General features: G+C 44.9%; 2 protein-coding genes across 2 annotated transcripts in view; one reads left to right on the forward strand and one right to left on the reverse strand.

Moving 5' to 3' along the window:
- Vps53 (VPS53 subunit of GARP complex) overlaps window positions 1-21,045 on the reverse strand; it is a 143,252-nt gene extending 122,207 nt beyond the window's left edge. Inside the window, exons 1-4 of the mRNA XM_057774953.1 lie at window positions 20,845-21,045; window positions 15,132-15,212; window positions 8,085-8,134; window positions 5,835-5,901 (exon numbers count right to left, since the gene is read on the reverse strand). Of these exons, the coding sequence (XP_057630936.1) occupies window positions 5,835-5,901; window positions 8,085-8,134; window positions 15,132-15,212; window positions 20,845-20,931 (285 nt within the window). The 5' untranslated portion in view covers window positions 20,932-21,045. The remainder of the gene's footprint in view (window positions 1-5,834; window positions 5,902-8,084; window positions 8,135-15,131; window positions 15,213-20,844) is intronic.
- Window positions 21,046-21,133: 88 nt separating this feature from the next.
- Window positions 21,134-23,051, forward strand: part of Tlcd3a (TLC domain containing 3A) — a 28,389-nt gene continuing 26,471 nt past the window's right edge. Inside the window, exon 1 of the mRNA XM_057774846.1 lies at window positions 21,134-21,423. The gene's annotated coding sequence lies outside the window, so the exon portion shown is untranslated. The remainder of the gene's footprint in view (window positions 21,424-23,051) is intronic.

Consider the following 23,051-nt stretch of genomic DNA (forward strand, 5'->3'; position numbering starts at 1 on the left):
TGGCACCTCTTGATTTCAGTGCCAGCCTTTCCCTCCCCTAACCTGCTCTGAAATTCACCACTAGCTACTTTCCAGTTGTCTGCTTCCATTCTTGGGAAGCTGCATGAATTTCTGAGCACATCAGAGCATGAACTGGCTCACTTTATCCACACATTTCCAACATGTGAGCATTGAATTAAGGTTTTGGATGATGATCTCAACAGACGAAAATGGGGAGGACTAAGTGCCACAGGAACTTTGTAAGAGCACTGTAGTTTGGTTAGAAGAGGTTACAGGCTAGATTACTACATGCTGGCCCACAGGAGAGGTGGTCAACAACCAAAGGCTCTCCAAAATGTTTAGTAAGCAGATTGCTAACCAAGCAGCTGATATTCCAGAAACTAAAAAACAACCTTATTGGATCTTCAATTTAAAAATTTGTCCAAATATTTTTAATTATTTATGTGCATATGCCTGTGTCTATGTGTAGGTTTGTATAGGGAGTGCAGTGTCCACTGGAGGCATCAGATTCCCCACAGTTGGAGTTATGAGTAGTTGTGAGCTGCCCAAGTTGGATACTAGGAACCTCAGGTCCTCTGAAAGATCAACAAGCACTCCTAACCACTGATTCATCACTCCAGCCCATGATTTATTTATTAGGTATTCATTTCCAAGACAAGGTGTCATTATATAGTCCTGACTGGCCCAGAAACAGGCTGGTCTTGGATTCAGCGATCCTCCTACTTCTGCTTCCTGAGTGCTGGGATTAAAAGGTGTGCTACCATGCCCAGCCCCAAACAATAAAAAAGAAGTGTTCTCAGGGTTGGGGAGATGACTCCATTGGTAAAGTTTCAGTGAAGGGACATGAGGACCTGAGACTGACCTCTAACACTCCCAAATGTATCTGTGACCCCAGTGCTGGGGAGGTGGGTATCTAGGGCTTGCTGTCTAGCCGGCCTAGCTCAATCAACGAGCTCCAGGTTCAGTGAGAGGACCTTGCATCAAAAGCAAGACCACCACACTGTAGTGCACACACACCACACACATGCACAACACACCACACACATGCACACACACCACACACACACACAACACATATACCAACACAAAAGAACGTTCCTGCTAACCATGTCTTTTACAAGGCCTAAGAGATGGCTCAGCAGCACGAAGGCCTAACGCACTGAGATCAATACTGGACCACTACCCTCCTCTGAAAATATCTTCTAAGAGCTCATGAAAGGCATGTCTGGAGGCATGAACCTGTAACCCTAGCACTAGTGGAAGTAAGAGAGTTTTAAGGCCAGAAAGTATTGCATGAGACCCAGTCTCAAAAAAACAAAACAAAACAACAACAACAAAAAAAAAACCCAAAGGAACAAACAAAAACCCAAATAAAAAAGCAAACAAGCTCAAAGACCCCACAATGTGCAATAAGGCCGAATGCTTGCTTTACACAGGTTGACAAGCTGCTCAGGGGGCTGCAGAGATTCCATCTAGGAAGGGAAGCTTCCCTTTGTTCCCACTGCTGCTCTCCTGAGTGCTCTCAGCCTCTGAAGAAACAAGTTCTGAAAGCAAACTGCTCATGTTCCACGGAAGAGGAGCATGGGGCCTCCTGACCTATAAAACCTAATATTCTGGCATCTCCATAATCCCCTACTTTGGGCCGGTCAGCTGGAGACTCCCTTCAGCAAGCCACCCGCCGGAGTCAAGCTGTCATTCCTAGGAGCTGACAAGGACAGAACCAAGCGCACTCTGCTGAAGAAAGTCTCCACTTGAGCTGGCATTTCAATCTGCTGGAAGAGACAGATGGAGGGGATGACAGGAAAAGTGATTATTTCTTCTGGGCTTCCTCTCTGTCTGGATTCTAAGGATACAACACAAAATTCCATCACAGACTGAAATGTGATCTAAACATTCTTGAAAACATGATCTTGCTCTCTGAAACACGAGCTGCCCGGCTGACAACCTGTGACCCGTTTCCAAGTGAAGGTGGGGAGAGGCATTCCTGAGGCCTACCCCTTCTGGGGCTTGCTCCCCATTGCTCCCCCATGCTGCTCTTTCATGGCTCACAAGTTAAAACGTAAGCAGCTAGGATGTGTACGGACATAGCATAACCCAACAAGAAGTTCCGATGAATCACCAGCTCTCTTTTCATGTTCTGAGGACCTTCAACACCTGGGACTCTCCCAAGTGTTTTAAGGTTTCTGCAAGCCCTTCTAAATGTAGGCTGAATCACAAAATACAGCAGTGCTATTCCAAGTAGCAGTAACCTGGGCCTATTCACACACAAACCATGGGCTGGAGATGCAACTTGGTGATAGAATTATGCACAGTTGCCTAGCATTCAGGAAGCCCCAGTCCTATCCCGAGCACTGAACACCCCTCACCAAATCAAACTTTATACCACCTCAAGCATAACTAAAATGAAGCTTTTGCGGCCAAGGGCAAGAGCGCTTGTCTATTCGCAATGAATGATCTAAGACATACCAAATGTTCACTGCAGTTGCATGAAGGACTGCCTGGACTCAAGTGTAAGATGAAAACGACGGTTCCTGCTTTCAAGGAGCCTAAAAAAGAGCCAAGGGGCCAAGAGCTATTCATTAGTAAGTTAAGGGAGACCACAGACTCAGGAGGCCAGGCACAGCGGAGGGCTGGGGGTGACAAGTGACAAGCGGAAGTACACACATCTGTTTCTCCTCTGCAGATGAAGAGAGGGTCAGATGAAGGTCAAGTCTCCGTGGGCCCAAAATTCTGAATCCTTTGGTGCTTTTCAGATGGGATAAATAAAATATTATGAAAAAATTAGCATTTGAGTTAGCCCTTAATGCGTAAAGTTTTGAAATTTAAAAACTGGAAGAAAGGGAGACAAAACAAAATCAAAAAAGCCCACTTCAGGCCTTAGTAGTGAGAAGTGATTATTGATCTGACAGGTCTGAATTCCCTGCTGAGAGGCAAACTTGAGAGGGATTGTCTAGATCAGGCTAATAAACCAGGAAGGCCCACCCTAAATTCTATGGGCTGGGGTGCTAGACTGAATAGAGTAGAAACTGAACTCAGTAACAGCACTGACCCCTCTCTGCCTGACTGTGGATGCAGTGTGACTCAGTTCCTGCTGCCATGGCTTCCGGGTCAGGATGGACTGGATCCCCTTCCTCCCTTAAATTGCTCCCTATTGCGTGTTTCACCACAGTGGTGATAATGAACACAGCGCCAAAGAACTACACAGGCATGGGTCACAAAGCATGCGGCATGTGGCGGAGCAGGAAGGTTTCCTTGCTTAGAACAAAGGAAGAGACAGAGTTGGAAATGTCGACGGCAGCCTCAAGCAGCAAGTAAGGGAACGTGCCCGACTTCACTGGCATGTCAGAAGATAGCGTGTTCTGAGAAGCCAATGCAATGACCAGACATGAGAAATGGAAGCTAATCAGCACAGGGAACCTTCCTCCTCTCTATACTCCTAAGGTCCTATTTACATGGGACCTGATGGATGAGAACAAAGTAGTGAACACTAAGATCCCGGGAGAGTCCAGGAAACAGGATGTCTTAAGGAGTTAAAACAGCAACAGACAGCGGTGATGAGAAAAAGGATGAAGACGGGCTACATGCTGACGGATAACAGAAGGGCATGTCAAGAGGAAAAAGAATGACAGCCATAAAATGTAGGAAAGCAGACATGGATAAAACTAACAACGGGGCTGGGGCAATGGCTCGACAGGTAAGGTACTTGGTTCTCAGGCATGAGGATCTGCGTTCAGTCCCCAGCACCCACGGAAAAGCCAGGTGCAGCAATGCACACTTGCCATCCCCGCACTGGAGGTGCAGAGACAGAAGGATCCCTGCGGGCTTGCTGGCCAGTTTAGTCAATTGGTGAGCTCAAGGTTCCATGAGCTGCTCTGCCACACATGGGGGCTGGAAGATGGCTCAGCGGTTAGGAGCACTTACTGCTCTTGAAGAGGACCCAAGAAGGGCCTCTAGCCAGCCTGGAGCTGGCAAACATGGCTGACAGGTCTTACCCTTCTCTCCCATCCCCTCTGCCTGTTTTAGAGTTAGGTTACATTCCTGGGGCTAGTCACCAAGGTCTGTTCCCTTCTTTGGCCACTTCCTTCTTCTGAGGCTGACTACCAAGGTCCAGCAATCAATGTATTGAAGTCCAGCAATCAAAAGCCCCCTTCAACTCATCTAATTAACATGCCCAATCAAAATTAAACACTTCATCCTGACACGGGGCTTCCCATTTTACCTTTATAAACCACCATTTGCCTATGGGCTAAGTCTGTCTCCTCTCTATCCAGATAGTTCTTTGTCTTTCAGGACAATACCTCCTGCCTGTCTCTCTTGTCAATCCCTTCCCCTTCTCCCTTGTCCTCTATCTCCTGTTTTTGTCCCTTGTTTCCTGCCCTCTGTCCCTCTGGGACAAATAAATCTTAGTGCTGAGAACTTGGTTGTGGGGTCTGGAGCTGATACTTTTCCTTTTGCTGAGTCCAGTTTCCAGCACCCATCTGGTGGCTCCATCCAAGGGGTGTGACACCCTCTTTTGACCGACACATGTGCACCAGGTACATACATGATGCACATACATGAGGCAAAACATTCATGCACATAAAATAAAAATAAATATAAAAAACTTCAAATAAATAAAAAGCAACAATAACAACAATAACAAAACCAACTGAAAAATGTAAGAGTCAAGACACCTTTGAGGGCTGGAGAGATGGCTCAGCCATTAAGAGCATTGCCTGCTCTTCCAAAGGTCCTGAGTTCAACTCCCAGCAACCACATGGTGGCTCACAACCATCTGTAATGAGGTCTGGTGCCCTCTTCTGGCCTGCAGGCATACATGCAGACAGAATATTATATACATAATAAATAAATATTTAAAAAAAAAAAAAGACACCTTTGAGCCCTTAGCAGCAGGAACGGGGGTGTTGCCGCTGAGGAAATGTGTACCTAGAATTGGACCCTGTCTTACACTCTAACCCTGAGCAGCCTAAGAGCTGTTTTCAGAAGTTGTACTACACTATACTGTCACAGAGCTAGTCACGGCAGGCTGTAGTTGTAATCCCAGAACTCAGCAGGCCAAAGTGGGACGACTGGGAATTTGAGGCCAGCCTCGGCGATGCAGTTAACACTGTCTCAAAAACACCAAGGGCTGGGCTGTGGCTTAGTGATCTAGTGTGCACAAGGCCCTGGGTTTGATCCCCAGTGCTACAAAAAGCTGAGGAGGACAAACGAGAGGAGTGGACATCCCAACAGTGCACGGCTGACACCGCAGAGGGGAAAGGCGTGCTCAGCACTGTTGCCATGATGGCCACCTCTGACATACAGAATCCAGTAACATCTGCCCTTGGGAGAGAAGAGCACCTCCTCTCCACAGGCTTCTTCCCCCTTCAGCCCTTCACAGCGGTCCTCTGTAGTGAGGAGGAAGGAACTACACCACACTGGAATGAACGCAGCCCTGCTGGATGGTGGGACAGTCATGAGGAACCATGGCTGCCTTACATCAATATCCGTAGCAATCAAATTGACAGACAAAAGCAGGGGCTAGAGGTAGGCCCAGGACATAGGGCAAGTCATGTCTGTGAGGGTGAAAAACTAGGACCCTTCAGTTTGTCCATTATAGCCTACAGGTTACTGTTCCTGAGTGAGCTGTGTATTAATACATGGTCCAGTGTGGAGGACACTGAACGAGAGATCATAGCTGGCCTGGAGATACTACCCTTGTCATGGTGAGGCTTCCTGCTGTATATAGACAGACTAATAAGGTGCAAACAAACTGAGCAACATTTTGGTCATGTGGAGTTTTAGTCTCTAGGAAATTGAGGATGGTAACTAATGCAAAGGGATGTGTCACTTACTTGCCTTCCATCCTGCCCCACATTTGTTTGACCTCTTACGACAGTCCGGATATTGTCATCCAGTCTCCTGGAAAAAAAAAAGGTAAGATACAAGTCATTCAAACAAACTCAACTCTGGGTAAACCAAAAGAAACAGAAAATCAGTCATTCACTCATCAACTTTCGCTGATTGCACCTATTTAATGCAGGAAACCACACGAGCACAGGCAATGGAAGAATGAGGCCTCGGACCAGGGGCAACACAAATACAAGAAGTCACCACCAGTGCAGATTTAGGATTACCTTTGCTTAAAAACAGGTGAGTGAGTTCATATTCAGAAGCTGGCTGAAAGGACCAATAAAACTGTAAATGGTTTTCACAGAGTAAATCAGCAATAACAAAGTTACAGATGTTTTAGAGAAATAAGCCAGCAAATTCAAATTAGCAACCGCAAAATCCCTGCTTTGGTGACCTTAAAGCAGTAAAGAGCTGGTGTAATTCATGCAATCAGTGCTTGCTCTTCATGCCCTGATGTGCAGCCTGTCAGAGGCAGATCTATGGCTTCCGGGATGTCTTTTCCCAGGGGCTCAGCAAGGGCTTCCGCGTGGCGCCTCCAGCAGAGGAATTCCTATCAGCCGGCTTCATTTTGCACTTGAAGAATCTATTTAAGGTACGGTAGCAGGAATGCAGGAAATACCTAGCTGACAGGGATCTCTGGATTGCCAGGATGTTTCTACTTTCTATATAAACTCTGGTAACTTTGAGGTCTCTTCTAGAGTCATTACAGCTGAAGCCAACAAAACAAGAGTTTTTTTAAAATTTTACTTATTTTATTATTTTATGTGTGTGAATGCTTTGCCTGCATGTATGTCTGTGTACCATGTGCATGCCTAGTGCATTTGGAGGTCAGAAGGTGTCAGATCCCTGGGACTGGAATTACAGATGGTTGTGAGTAGCAACGTGGATACTGGTAACCAAACCCAGGTCCTCTGCAAGAACAAGTGATCTTAACCCCTGAGCCTTCTCTCTAGCTTACCCTTGTGTTTCCTAAGGCACCACTAGGACAATACATTTATAGGTCAGTGCCCTATACTGAAAGATCTAAAGAATGTTAGGGAAACAAACTTGTCTTCCAGACTCAAAATGAATGTTTTCCATTTTCAAAATGAGTTTTCTCACCAAAAATCAACAAAAATAAGATGGATGTGGTGGCACACACCTTAATTCCAGCATTCGAGAGGCAGAAGCAGGCAGTGCTCTGAATTGGTCTATAGAGTGAGTTCCAGTACAGCCAGGGACTTCACAGAAAGACCCTGTCTCAATTAAAAAAAAAAAAAAATCTCCAAAATATATTTGAAGCATACTTAGATAATGAAAATACAAATTCCCAAACCCAGACCTGGATAAGCCAGAACAAGGCCACTGGGCAGGAGGAACCTGATGATAACATGGACAGAGTCTTTAATTCTGGACCACATTCAAGTCAACTGGCAAATCCAGTATCACTGTTCCAGGTAACTAACAGCATAGCCCCATCTCCAATTCTGAGTCATAGCACTACAAAAGGTAGGCCTAGTAAAGAATAAAACTATTAAATATTGTACAAAAGTTCTTGCCTCCTTTGAAAGTTAACTTTTTCTCCTCCTCCTCCTCCTCTTCCTCCTCCTCCTCCTCCTCCTCCTCTTCTTTTTTTTGATAAGGTCTCATGTATCCCAGGCAGGTTTCAAACCTTGAACTTCTGACTGTCTCGCCTCTAGCTCCCACATGCTAGGACTAGAGGTGTGTGCACCCACTCCTGGTTTGTGGGTTTGTGGCATGCTTAGGACTAAATCAGGGCTTCATGGATGCCGGGTTAGCACTCTACTGAACTACATCGCCAGCCCTGATGAATTGATTTGTTTCATTTTGTTTTAGAACAGGGTCTCACTGTACGGTACTGGCTGGATGGGGACTCACTATATAAAACAGGGTGACTTGGATCTCAGAGATCCCCTTGCATTTACTCCCAAATGCTGGGGTGAAAAGTGTGCACCACCAAAGCCTGTCTGATGATCACTTTTTTAACAGTCTGTTCCAGTTTCCTTCACTATGTGTGGGAAGTTAAACCCTGGCCAAAGAACTGAGCTCCTTGCCATAGAGTTTGCATGAAAACCCACAAAAAAAGAATTATTTTTAAATTTGAGATTTTAGAGCTTTCATCAAAAAAATGTGATTCAGATATGAATAAATTAACATGCTTTTTAAATTAACAATCATATGGTGTTACTTACCTTATTTTCAGTCTAATTTTGTTCACGACATCATCTATGTTTGCCAGAGACTACAATGAAGAAAAAAGAGTGCTGGCTGTTAGTCCACTTCCTGGAGTTCTCTTTCACAGGGAAATGATACCTCAAAGTTTAATCTTGATCCTACATTTAATTCTTTTAAAAAAATCATCCTATTTTAAAAATTGACTTTGGTTTTGTATATATGTGCACATATGTGTGTATGTACGTATGCATGTTTGCACAGCCCGTGAGCACACAGATGTGCAGTCTTCCTCAGTCACTCTCCACCTGGCATGTTGAGGCAAGGTCTCTCACTGGACCCAGAGCTCAGCAATTCATCGAGTCTTCCCTTCTAGCTTGCTCTGGAGACCCGTCTCCACCTCCTGAGTGCTGAGATTACCACCACGCTCAGTGTCTACATGGGTGCTAACGATCCAAACTTGGTCCCCACACTTTCTTCCCTCGGCAGTGAGCCACCTTCCCAGAGCAATTCTTTTTAAAACTCTGCAGTAGTTGACAATACACCTACACCTGTTCTCATTAGTCAACTTCCATGTGTATGGCTGCTTGTGTACTGCAGCGGAGGAGCTGGGGAGTTGTGACAGGTACTGCAAACCTATAAAGCCTAAGAGATCATCTGCACCTCTATGGAGCGTTTCCTAACACATAAGGCTGTGGGCTGTGTGTGGTGGTGCACTCTTAGTGCAGTATCAGGAGGAGGAGCCAGTGGGGCAAGGCTGGCCAGCACTACAAAGACTCTGTTTCAATAAAAGGGAAAAAAGACAGACAAAATCATAAAATAAACTACAGCAAAGAAATGGGATGAATGAAGATAGTTGGATGTCAATGTCTAATTCTTTTTTTAAAATTAATTTATTTAGTATGTATATAGTGTTCTGCCTGCATGTATACATGCATGCCAGAAGAGGGCACCAGATCTCATTACAGGTGGTGGTGAGTCATCATGTGGTTGCTGGGAATTGAACTCAGGACCTCTGGAAGAGCAGTCAGTGCTGAGCCATCTTACCAGCCTCAACAATGTCTAAATCTTACTCACACACCACTGCTGGGGAGAGCCAGGAACAAGGGTATGGACTGCACAACCCCATTCATGTGGTTCTAGAACAGGTGAAATTATTTCTCACCTTAGAAGCAGAAAGAAGCCAGTGACTGTAAAAAGCCAAGAGGCCTTCTGAGGACACCATGTCAGTCCTCGAATTCCTGCTTGAGTGATGGCATCCTTCACTTGGGAAAATTCATTAAGCTTCTCACTTAATATTTGTTTGCTAAGGCTAAGCATAATGGTACACACCTTACAATCCCAGGACTCAAGAGTTTTGAGGCAGGAGGATCACAAGCTTGAGGCCAGTGTACTCAATAAGACCCTTTCTCAAAGGAAAAAAAAAGAAAACTAGTCTGGCATGGTGGCACACACCTTTAATCCCAGAACTCAAGGCAGAGCTAGGTGAGTCTGTGAACGCGAAGACAGCCTGTTCTACAGAGTGAGTTCCAGGACAGACAGCGTGGCAAGAGAAACCCTGTCTCAAACAAACAAACAAATGACAAACCTCTCTATAATACGTTACCCTTCACTAAAAAAATAAGTTATTTTTATGGATGTATATGCGTTAGGGAAATGTCTGGAAAACCACATACTGTAACATGCCAGTGGATGGAATCTAGAATCTAGTAGCTTAAGGGAAGGAATAATTTCAATGTTTCTTCTTTTTGCCTCTGAGTATTTGCCTACATTCTAATTCAGTTATAATGACTGTCACAGAATAGTAAAACAAATGGACCTAGAGAGAAAATGTGGTGCAATGGTGCCCCCTGGTGGAAGATGGAAAGGACAGCAATTTTCCAATTCCCCTTTCTTCTTCCCCAACAGAAACTTTCTCAGGAGGAACTATGCTTATAAATTGCTTCTGGCTCTCTGCTGACAGGAGGAAGCCAGAAGGCTTCCAGGAACAGACCTGAGGCGCCACAGTAGTCTATCCACATCTCTCCTTTTAAGCCAAGGTTTACTCTCAACTTTCAGAAATCCAAGAGCAGTCAGAGAGAGAAGGTGAAACTCAGAAAAGAAAAGCTGCTTTAAATGGGCAATCCAAGGCAATGGGGGTGAGTTTAGTCCTATTGTTAGGTTCATCCCTTCAAACTGGGGTGTTTGTGACTGGGTGTGATTTAAATCACCATCACTGTAGGAACAGCCAATGAGTTGCTCAGGACCTTGTGCCAACTCGCTAAAGGGCAGCTCTTCAACCTCCCTGAGTTTCTAAAAGGAAAAATATGGGTGTAACAGTTCCTGGCCTACTAACTCTTCTGGAACCCTCTCTTAAAACAACAACGACTGTCTCTTGAGTGCTGGGATTAAGTGTGCATATATTCTTTAAAATATTTTTATATTTTGGGCTGGAGAGATGGCTCAGAGGTTAAGAGCATTGCCTGCTCTTCCAAAGGTCCTGAGTTCAATTCCCAGCAACCACATGGTGGCTCACAACCATCTGTAATGGGGTCTGGTGCCCTCTTCTGGCCTGCAGGCATACAAACAGACAGAATATTGTATACATAATAAATAAATATTTTAAAAAATATATTTTTATATTTTAATATAATATATACTATATTATATTAAATATATACTATATTATATTTAAGTATATATTCTTTCTAATATGTTTTAAAATACAACTGTACATCTGCATAATTATCTTGGGTGATTCTTAGAAAACAATGCTGTAGTTTAACCAAGACCTTCTTGTCTAAGGACTATCACATTCAAGAAATGTGTATAGAGTCTTTAAAATATTTTGTAGGGGTAGGGGGAACTGGAGAGATAGCTCATCAGTTAGGTGCACTTGCTGTTCTTCCAGAAGACCTGAATTCAGTTCCCAGCACCATGTCAGGCACCTCATAATTGCCTGTAAATCCGGCTCAAGGGACTCTGACAACCGCTTCTGACCACTGTAGGCACCGAGCACACATAATATACACAGATAGAGACACACATACATGCATAAATAAAAAATAAACATTATTATTAAATTTAATTTACTTGTGTGTGCGCATGTGCACATGCGCACAAGTACCATGGCTTAAGTGTAAAAGTCAAGGGACAGTTTGTGAGTCTGTTCTCTTCTGTTATGTGGGTCCTCAGACTTAGTGGCAGGTGCCTTTACCTACTGAGCCTTCTCACCAGTCCATGTATATAATCTCTTCTCTTCCTCTGTCTCTATCTCTCTGCCTCTCTCTGTCTCTTTGTTTCTCTCTCTCTCTCTCTCTCTCTCTCTCTCTCTCTCTCTCACACACACACACACACACACACACACACAAGTTTTAAAAAATGTTTTAAAACCTGGTTGTGGTAGTGCATGCCTTTAATCCCAGCACTCAAGAGGCAGAGGCTGGAATATCTCTGTGAGTTCAAGGCCAGCCTGGTCTACAAATCCTGTTCTAGGACAGTCAAGGTTGTTACACAGAGAAATTCTAACTCAAAAAAACCAAAAACACCACCACCAACAATTTATGTTATGTTAGCACTAAGGGGCTGGAGAGATGGCTTGTGAGTGAGAGCACTGGCTGCTCTCGCGGAGGACCCAGATTTGGTTCCCAGCATCCACACTGGTGGCTCCCCACATCTGTAGCTCTAGTTTCAGGGGATCCCACACCCTCTCTCACACTGTCTTCTGGGCTCTGACACATGTGGTGTACTTACATGCAGGCATAACACTTATATGCATAAAATAAAAATGTTTTTAATTAGCATTTGAGAAATCTGAATGATGGCAGTTAGGAATTTGTCATCACACCTTTCTAAATCAGGGACACTACCAAAATTAATATGATTTATATATCATGTATAACTATGTATATAGTGTATATAATTATACATTATAAAATTCTTTTAATTACAAATATAAAATATTTATAAGATATTTAAAATTGTTAAAACATATACATGACCAAAAATCTAGACGGCGCAGTGAATGCAGGCTTCCGCTTGCCCTGTGCTGCCCGACTGCAGCTTCTCCACTTTCTCAGTCTGAGTAAAGAGCACATCCACCCAAGGGTAGACTGCGCTGTGCCTTTTCACTCAGCCACGTGCTGGGAGGACACTCCACACCAGTGATACTGACTGCACCACAGTGCATTTCTTGAATTTGATAGTCCTGAGACAGGAAGGTCTTGGTTAAACCATAACACTGCTTTCTAAGAGTCACCCGAAATAATTATGCAGGTGTACAACTGCATTTTAAAATCAGAGGGGGCAGGTGAGATGGCTCAGCAGGCAAAAGAACTTGCTGTGCAAGCCTGCCAAGTTTGATTCCCGGCCCCTCCAGTAGATGAGGAGAATGAACTCCAAAAGCTGTCCTCTGACCTCCAGGAGCACACTTGAGCAAATAAACCTGCATGCACACATACATACAAAAATAAATAAACAGCAAAGACCTGGAGACAAGGCCCATTGACAGGAAAAAGATTAGGTCATAAAGACATATTTATCTGACGGCCCTTCTGCCATCCCTAGAAACACTGGACAGGCAGATTAGAAGACAACAAGGACCTGGCAGTCCACGGTCATCAAAAGAACAGAAAAGAGGAGTCAGGGCATAGCTCAGTGGTAGAGCACTTGGCTAGCATGCACGAAGCCCTAGATTCAATCCCTAAGTCTCCCGCCCCCTTTCTCTGTCACTCACTCAAAAAGATCCTACACTTCATTAGCTGATAGACTCGCAGTCTTCCTATGGACAGGCGTGAGGGAGAGGAAAGAGTGCTAACCTTTAGTATGAGGCACACAATCCTCCTCCTCTAGGTTGGTTAATAAAATTCAGGAAGTCGATTCTGACAGGGCAGATCTTTGTCTAAGGTTGTGGAGATCTGTCTGATTCTACTCACTGTTCATACATATCTACATCGATATCTAGATATCAATAGATCGGATAGACAGACAGACAGACAGACAGATCCATCCTTGGGCTTGTTTTAGGTGCTGGTGCCTGGTGCACACTGAGCTACACCCCCAGGCCATGCTACCTCTCTGCGATGATTGACCTTCCTTTCCACCTATGCTGAGGGAGCAGACAAGCCCAAGTTCAGCACAGCCTTCAATGACGTGGGAGTCGTCCCTGGAGCTGGAGGAAAGGCCCGAGGGAATGCAGCGACTGCGCACATCACTGGAAGATGTACATCTTCTCTGATGATTCATCTGGTTTGATGGCAATGGGGTTGTACTGCTAAATGTATCCATTACTGAAACGCATTTCCTTCATTCTGATAATCCGGGAAAATGGCCATTTCCTCGGGAAGGTGTATATGCTGTGCGTATTCCGCCCTGCTCTTCTTTCTAGGAAAACTGATGCTTTAAAAAACGAATCCGGGGAACTTGTCACCTGGGGTTTGTTTGTTCTTTCTTTTTTTTCCCCTTTTCTCTTTCTTCTTGATAACAAAGACTCAGAGCATCTTGAGATCAGTAAAACTTCTTTTTTTGTAATTATTTTTTTAGACATGATTTTGCCATTAGACAAGGCTGGCCTCAATTCATGACCCTCCTACAGTAGGGTTCCAGGTGTGTACCAGAGTTAAAATGTCAAAAAAGTTTGTTTATTTGGTTTCTTTATTTAATGTGTCTGCATCTTCAGATAAACTTCTCTCCTCCAGCCCCACCAAATTAGGCAGAGGAAGCACTTTTACTGAGTAAATGAATGAATGCATTTTATCCACATAGGCCTCTACTTAATCCCTTCACGCACACACTGGGCGGCTCCATGTCAGGTCGTGATCTTTCCATCCAGCCTCTTCACGAGGCTCTCAGCATCTCTGATGGTCTCTGCATCACTCCTCACTTGTCCTCCTGCTCCTCCTGTAGAATGACCTGCTTCCCTGTCTTCCTGCCTTTACCTCTGGCTCGAGCAGTTTCACTAGACTGCCGCAGGCCTGCTCCTCTGTCTCTTAGGTCTCAGTATAAGAGGAGCCAGCTCAGAGCGAGCCTCCCTTCAGGCTCTTTTAAAAGGCCCCGTCCTTGCCACCATGTTTGGCAGCTACACTTGCTCCCAGCAGATCGTCAGCCATACTGGATCACTTCTTGTTGATTTATTCCTTGTCTTCCTTCCCACACTGCACCCCGTGAGATCGGAACTAACGTGCATGTTGCCCATTTCTCTCTAGTTTCTTAAACAGTCTCCAGTACCTAGCGTACTCCATAAATGACTGGGAGTCTGGCTGGCTGACTAAATAAATGGACCCTTCGAGAACCGGCGGACAGCTCCTGGGTTCTGATCTTCCTAAGAAAGCTCTTGTCTCTGCACCGCACTCTCCCTTGTGTCCCTTCCGCTTTGATGACACACACCTCGGTGGCAACGATGTGTCCCTGTGCCCAGAACAGTGACTGACAGCACATGACAGGTGCCCAGTAAACATCTGCTTAGTGAAGAAATGAAAAACCTAAAGTCGGGCATGTTGGCACACATCTGTCACCCAGTGCCAGTGAGGCAGAGGCAATAGGAGCATTCTGGCTATATAGTGAAGACCATGCTGGGCTATATTAGACCCTGTCTAGAAAGAGAGAGGGAGAGAAAGGATGGCAGGAAGGAAGAAGGGAGGGGGAGAAGGTGGGCGGGTGGGCCAAAGTCTACCTGGTCTTCCCTAAATTTTCTGGCTTCTAACTCTGGATTACTGTGAGAAAACCCCATCTAGGCAAATCACACAAGAGAATATAAGCAAAATGTCTACAACTTTACATTTTAAATATTGCTTTGTAAGTTGGAGTTTATCCTACCTGCCTTGCTCCCATTTTTCCTTCCTATAAGCCCCCAATTTATAACACAGACTTCGGTAAGGGCTGAGGGAGACTCTCACAAACTAGAGGTGCCAAACTTCTAAAACTATGCTCAGCAAACAAAGAACCCCATGCTACTTGGCAAATTGACCCAGTTAGTTACACTTGAACTTAAGTGATTTGAACTTAATGTCATTTGTTTATCACACCAATCACAACACACAGGATGAGCCAAAGCCATCAGGAAGAAGGAAAACCTAAAGCTGTTTACTTACTTGCTCTGTTGGAAACAGAGTATTGATGTACTCAACGGCATTGAAGTCAGCTTGATCAAGAGGATCCTGGCTTGGAAATACCTACGTAATAACAGGTTATTGATTAAAACCGCATTGGACACCACAGATAAGCACAGGTCTATTTAGGCTTTTTTCGTTTTGGTTTTTGTTCCAATTAGAAGGAACAGGACCAGCAAGATGACTCAGGAGCAAAGGTACTAGTCAAGCAAGCCTAGCAACCGGAGTTGGATCCCCAGAATCCAACTTCACAAAGTTGTCCTCTGACCTCCACATAAATGCTATGACATGAGCACCCACACATCACATCACGTACACACAAAGAATACTACTAAAACAAGGGAATAAAATTATAAAAATAGGGGATTCAAAATTCAATCTTTGTATTAAACAGTAGGTTCTTGAAGACAAAACAAAAACAAAAAAAATTCACTTTTTTTTTTTTTTTTGATTTTTCAAGACAGTTTCTCTGTAGCTTTGGAGTCTGTCCTGGAACTTGCTCTGTAGACCAGGCTGGCCTCGAACTCACAGAGATTCACCTGTCTCTGCCTCCCGAGTGCTGGGATTAAAGGCAAGCACCACCATCGCCTGGCCCAAAAATTCCAACTTTTTCATTTTATAATGCTTCACATACAATGGATATTCAAGAAAATATGGGACACAGGTATTGAGGAAACAAGAGAGGAAAGCCACAAGAAGACGGGCTAAGAAGCATCAAGCAGTGCCTGTAACCATCAGAAACAAGAAGAGCCAACGCAAGAGTCTTTCTGAGTCTTCAGAGTGAGTACAGGCCTGCAGATGATGTTTTTTGATGCTGTTTGTTGTTTTTGGTCTTTGAGAGATGAACTATGTAGTTCAGGCTACCCTGCAACTCATTATAAGGCCCAGGCTGGCCTTGAACTGGTCCTCCTTCCTGTCTTAGCCTCCCAAATACTTGGATTACAGGGGTATGCTAGAATGCCTGGCTCCTGCTAATATTTTTGATTCAAGATTTTAGACTTCCAAAACTGCGACAGAAAAAAGATATATATATATATATATATATATATATATATATATATATATACACACACACACATACATACATACACACACGCACAGTTTTATGTCAGAAGAAACCAGTTCTGGGATGAGGAGGACACGATGATTTCATTTAACACCTGCAGTGCTGGGTATTACACACTGAAGATTGCAATGTCAGCCCTCCCACAGTAGAGGACACAGAAACCCTCGCCTGGGCAGCCGCAGTCACTGAGTTTCACCATTCACTATTTTCTTATTTCTGTCTGTGCAGTCACATGTTGTGTCACAAAGCCTGCAGCCCAAGCAAGGGGCATTCAGGCACTCAAGGTCATCATCAGTTACACAGCAAATCTGAAGTAGCCTGAGTGAGTAGGAGACTCTGGCTCAAAAAAAAAGAAGAAGAAAGAACTCTCTTTTGATATAACTCTGGTGAAATGTTATCTATCCAGAGGCCCCAGGTTCAATCCCCAATATTGCAAAAAAGAAAAAAAAAGAAAGAAAAAATGTGGGACCTCTGCACACAAAAACAATATGTATGTGCATATATATGTATATATTGTGGTGCTGGGGACCAAGCCCCCGTGCTTCATCTGTGCTAGGCAATCCTCTACCACTTAAGCTACAGGCTCGGCTTGCCCTGAGGAATCTTTATGCTTCAGATAGCATCAAAAGATGGAGAACTTACATTCAGGTTAGCAAAAGAAAACTATCTTCTAAGAAATATAACTAAGTCTCCCCAAAAGTCACAACTTGAAAAACAGGTAACAGGTGGGTTATAAAAGGCTGGGGTATGGTGTAAGCCTGTAATTGAGAGGTGGTGAGTGCTGGGAGGACCAGAACTCAAGGTCAATCAGCTGGACAGTGAGTGAAGGCTACAGAAGACTGTTTCCAACACAGTATGTGGGGGCAGAGACTGGCAAGATTATCTCAGCAGGTAAAACCACTTATACCAAGCTTGAGGACCTGAGCTCATTTCCGAGGTCCCACGTGTTGCAGAAGAGAACTGACTTGACTCCTGCAAGTTATCCTCTGACCTCCACAAACACTCTGTGGTGCAGATGTACACACACACACACACACACAAATATGATAATTAAAAAACAAACAATAATAACAATAAAAACAACAGAAAAATCAGTGATCCTCTGGGAACCAAATTCTACCAGCTCAAGACATATAAAACTCTGTAAAGTAATCTTCAGAGGAACAGCTTCCTATGAAAGGGTTAAAGAATCATGGCCAGGTGGTAATGACACACACCTGTGAGTTTGAGGCCAACCTGGTCTACACAGTGAGTTGTAGGGCAGCCAGGGTACACAGAGCAACTCTGTCTCAAAAAATAAAACAAAAACAAACAAAAAAGAATCATAGAGATGGCTCAAAGTCAAGAGCACTTGCTGCTCTTGCAGAAGACTTGGGTTCAGTTCCTAGAACCACACAGTAGCTACAGGCAGCTGTCTGTAACTCCTGTCCCAGGGAATCTGATGCCATCTGTGGTGCACAGAAACTCACTCGGGCTCACATATATACACAAAATAGTAAATAAGTAATTGTTTTGATTTAAGAATAAAAATGAACGAATCAAAAAGTCTTGCTAAGAAAGGAATTTATGACTTCCATGAGGAGGCAAAGTCAGTGAGAGATGAAGCTTAGTATTTTCCTTAAAAGCTTAGCATTTTCACTTCCGTACTGTACACCTATATTGGGAATGCACCACGCGTACATGTGATTACACAATTAATTACATGCCCTCGGCAGAGGGAGTGCTGCAAACAGCACCGGCCATTGTGAGGGGTATGAGGAAGTAAATGAATTATCCACTTCCTCTAACTGCTCCCAGTTTTTTCATTCCTCTCTTCCTGTCCCTGGGTGCCATCCCAGGCATTAATAAGATTCCACACAACGCTGTCCTTGACTTAAGCTCCTTCATCGGTGACACCTATAAAGAGAACGCCTGGCCCCAGTGTTGGCAGAGAAAGCACCAGACTTATCAGACACCTTTATTTAGACACTGTATTTCATGGGTCGTTTAGAGGATTTCAAGAGGAACATGGCTGTGGTGGTACTCATTTTATGCATTGCCTCTGGAACTCACCTCCGGGTAAAATGTGATTCTGTTATATCAACCCTTAACTTGATACTCTTTATAATAATGCTATTGTTTAACTAGTTGCAGGATTTTTAGGACTTTGAACAATTAAAAGTAAGGAAAAAAATCTAAATTCATCTTGACATCAAGTGTTTGCTGACTAAACCTTGAAAACGTGAGACTAGAAAATGTAGCCGGGCAGTGGTAGCCCATGCCTTTAACAAACACTCAGGAGGCAGAGGTAGGCAGCTATCTGAATTCTGAGTTCAAGGCCAGCCTGGTCTATAGAGTGAGTTCCAGGACAGCCAGGGCTACACAGAAAATTCTTGTCTTGGAAATCAAAAAAAAAAAAAAAAAAAAAAAAAAAGAAAGAAAGAAAGAAAGAAAAGAAATAAAAAAATAAATGTATCATAAATGATAATAACAACATGATATTCTGATATTTCCAGTTCAAACAGTAATTGACTGATGTAATGATCTGTTCTGTCTCTTTAAGAGACAAGCCACCCCCACTCCCTCCCCTATCTGCTGAGACAGGCTGATCTTCAGCTTCCAGCTGAGTTCCTGCTCTTTTCCATCTCCCTCTCGAAGAGGCAGCTTCTGTCTCTCTTCTCCCCTTCTCCCTCTTCCCTTCCGTACTTCTATAACCCACTGAATAAATATCCAACCTTACTCTGCATGGCATGCCTATCCATGTCTCTGTCTCTTGCCTGCCGCCATTCTGTCTCCCTGGCCTGAATCAGCCACCGCTCTGGGGCCTGCAGCCGTCCCTGCCTGGGACTGGCTGCTCTCAGGGCCCACTGCCACCGCTTGGGGACCTGCAGCATTTTTATTAATCCATTTCAACTGTACTGTTTCTGCCATCAGAGCCTAGGAAGTCTAAAGCACAACTGGAATGCAGGCATTTCCTGGTTGAAGGAAGCAGGTGCTACAGGAGCATGGTCCCTGCACCCCAATTTTACCCAATGGGATAGCATCCTTGGGATGTAAAGATGTGCTTTATAGGAGTAAGACCAGCATCACCCAGAGCACACATAGTGAATCTGTAAGTGGTACAATATAAATGCCACAGTATTTAGTACAGTGGCAGACTACTGGACTAAAGGTTTATTATTATTATTAATTATTAATGGTCCACCAAGCGAGTTCCAGGACAGCCAGGGCTACACAGAAAAACCCTGCCTTGGAAAAAAACAAAGAAAAAGCATTAATTGTCCATATATACTAATAGTGGTGTAGAATTAATATATCATTGGGCAAACTTCCCGGCAGTCATTAAGTGGGGCGTACTCTTCCCTTTCTTTCTTTTCCACCAGTACTGGGACTGAACCTAGATCCTGGGGCACATGACACAAGCGCTCAGAGATATGCTCTGCACTGAGCCATAGCCCTAGCTCCTAATGTGTCTTTTTCCATCATAACCCCATGACAATTCCTTTAAGGAAGACCTCTCTCCCTTCATCAAGAACAAAACCTATATGGGGCCTAAACAATTATTTCTAAAATCTTTACCATATATTTTAATATACTGAACAAGATTTAGTCAACAAGAGAATTTCTTGTCAGGAAGAAAGGACTCAGAAATATTCTCCAACGTAAGCCAAATAGCAGATATTCCTAACCTTTTGACATTTTTACTGTATTTATGTATATACTGTATATATGTGTGGCCTACGTATGTTGGGGTGGGGGGTGCACAACAGGGGCGACTGATGAACACATGTTCTCTCCCTCTACTCTGGGGTTCCTGGGGGACAGCCTCAGGCTATCAGGCTTAGTGACAAAGCGCCTCTACCCACTGAACCACATCGCTGGCCCTCAACCTTTTAATCACGGTAAAGGTTTGTCTCCGCTTGCTTTCCCATTGCTGTGATAACACACCATGACCAAAAGCAACCTGGGAAAAAAAGAGTTTATTTGCCTTACAAGTTACAGTGCATCTCAGCAGAAACCATAGGAACGCTGCTTACTGGCTTGCTCAGCTTGCTTTTCTATACAGCCTGGGCCCAGCTGCCCAGGGGTGGTATCTCGCACAGTGGGCTGGGCCATTCTACATCATCAATCAAGGTAATGCCCACTGACCTGCCCATGGGCCAATCCGATGGAGGTAATTCCTCAACTGAGGCTTCCTCTTCCCAGATAACTCCAGCGTGTGCCTCTCTCGCTCGCGGGCTCTCTCTTTCACACACACACACACACACACCACCCTATTCTACCATTTTCTTCTGGAATGAAAGTCTCCTGCTGCCAATTCCAAACCACTGCAAGGGCTTGAGAAAAGAAAGAGCACTAGTCTGGAAAATGAATGAGGTCTCACAATCTCCCATAACCTGAATTATCCAGTCACGCAGTTTCTCCTAGGTTCATCCTTGTCAAAGGCCCAAACCCGGCAGAGCGTGACAACCTGAGCCTAGAGAGGACGCGTTCGATCCATGAGCTGAGAAACCCGTTCCCACCTCCACCAAAATCCAGACCCCCTCTGCGCGCTGGGCTGCCACCTTTCCAGCCTAGGAGGGTGGGTTCCGCCCGGACCCCAAGTCGCTCGGTCCTCCAGAGCTCCCTCCGAGGGGGTGGAGCGCTCACCTGCTCGATGGCTAGTTGCACCTCAGGCGTGAGCTGCAGCACGGCCTCCAGCTCCTCCACGAACTCCAGTTCCTCCTCCTCCATCATCCCGCCGCTCAGCCCCGACGGCCCGCTCCAACCCTGCTCCTGTGCTGTCACCAGGACCCCAGACCTGCAACCCACCAGGTACAGCGCTCGAGAAAGCCGCTACTCCTTCAGCTAGCCGGGCACTTCCGGAGAACCAGGCACTTCCGGGAACCGGGGGACTCTGGGATAGCGAAGGACTGACCTCTGGAGGCATGGCTGTCAAGTCCCAGGGTTATTCCCAGACAGCCCTTAACCACAGGTTCCTGGTCGCCCGTTGCCGGTCCTTCCACCGGTGGAGGCCTTTTCCACCTCGCCCAGGGCGCGTCCCCTCCCCCCCTACCGGCGACTCGGCGTCGTGGGAGCGCCCCAGAGAGCCGCTGCCCCAGCAGAGTCGCGACGGATGGGCAGCAAGCCCCGAGGGCCACGAAACCAGCGTGCCACCCGCTCGCTGGGCCCCCTTGGTAAGGGACAGTATGTGTCCCCTTGCCATCGGGAGTGAAGTGACCCCAGCTGGTAAGTGGCAGCGTTGCCAAGGACATTTGAGGTTGGGAGAGCACCTGCTCCTTAGATAAGGATCCACTGGACAGAGTTGTGGGTGGGGTTGGGGGACAAAGCGACCCAACGCTGGGAATTGTTTTTTGAGACTGAATAATATCTGGGCTGCATGTACATCCGTATTTACACTCTTGATAAGCCTATGATCTTGAACAAAGTACTCCCATCTGCCCTGCTTACTGCCACGTTAGGTGGGGTGAGCATTAAATATTGGAAGTATTATGCAAATTGAAGCTGGTAGTACAGGAAATGTTAGGATGTCTAACCTTGTACATCACAAAGAGAGGAGCCAGATCACCCTGTGGAACCACTTTTCCAGCAGCCTCAGGAACAATGAGGGAGTTGCAGCCAAGGGAAGGTTGCCTTGCCAGTTCAACATTGTGAAACCCTCGATGAAGGAGTCTCTGGCCCTGCTTGAACTTCTATTATTTTTCGAAATTGCTTCAGGAATATATATAATTGGCTTTTTTCATTAAAAAAAAAGTTGTAGTGTTGGGGATGGAACTTGATTGTAATTTTAGTTTGCCAAAAAATATTTGTGTAAACAATATAATTTTTAGCCACAAAGAAATGCTTAAAAATTTACATTGCAGGAGGAGAGTGGGGGTCAGTGAGATGTCTCAGCCAGTAGAGCACTTGTCCCCAAGCACCATGGCTGAATTCTGCCTGGAACCAACATGTGGACAGAGTCCTGACTCTCCCATGTTGTCCTCTGACCTCCGTGCATCTGGCGCACACATATATTGTTGACTCATAAAATTATGGTTTTGAAAATTATTTAATGCCATAGGAATATACACACAATGTGTTTCAGAAAGTAGAGTATATATTTCTGAGAGCAAAATTGGCTGTGTGTGATGGCACTAGCCTATAATCCCAGATGGATGAAGGTGGAGGCTGAGGACAGGGAGTGAGTTCGAGGCCAGCCTGGGTTACATGAGACCCTGTCTCAACCAAAAGTCAATGACAAAGAAATAATTTTTTTCTACATTTCCCCAAATGTCTACAATGAACATATAGTATTATCAGAAATTTTAGGTACCACCTGGCTGTGGTAGCACATGCCTGTAAATACTCTGAAAACTGAAGTAGGAAGACGGAGTTTGAGGCCAGCTGGACTATGTGGTGAAACTGTGTCTCAAAATTAAAAAATAGCTGAGTGGTGGTGGTGCACACCTTTAATCCCAGCACTCGGGAGGCAGAGGCAGGCAGATCTCTGTGAGTTTGAGGCCAGCCTAGTCTACAGAGCGAGTTCCGGAACAGGTTCCAAAGTTACAGAGAAACCCTGTCTCAAAAAAAAAAAAAAAAAAAAAAAAAAAACCAATAACAACAACAAAATCAAAAACAAAGGCTGGAGAGATGGCTCAGCAGTTAAAGGTGCTTTCTTTTCCTCCAGAGGATCCAGGACCCGAGTTTAGTTCCCAGTACTTTCATTGAGCAGCGCACAACCAAATGCAACTCCAGCTCCAAGGCATAAAGCATCCTCTCTGGCCTCCCAAGAGCTCTCACAAACAGGAGGCAGACAGACATACACATAATTAAGAAAATAAAGGGGCTAGGTCTGGGGTGGTAGTGTAGGCGCACGC

This window comes from Chionomys nivalis, chromosome 7, assembly GCF_950005125.1.
Source record: "Chionomys nivalis chromosome 7, mChiNiv1.1, whole genome shotgun sequence".
Lineage (NCBI taxonomy): Eukaryota > Metazoa > Chordata > Mammalia > Rodentia > Cricetidae > Chionomys > Chionomys nivalis.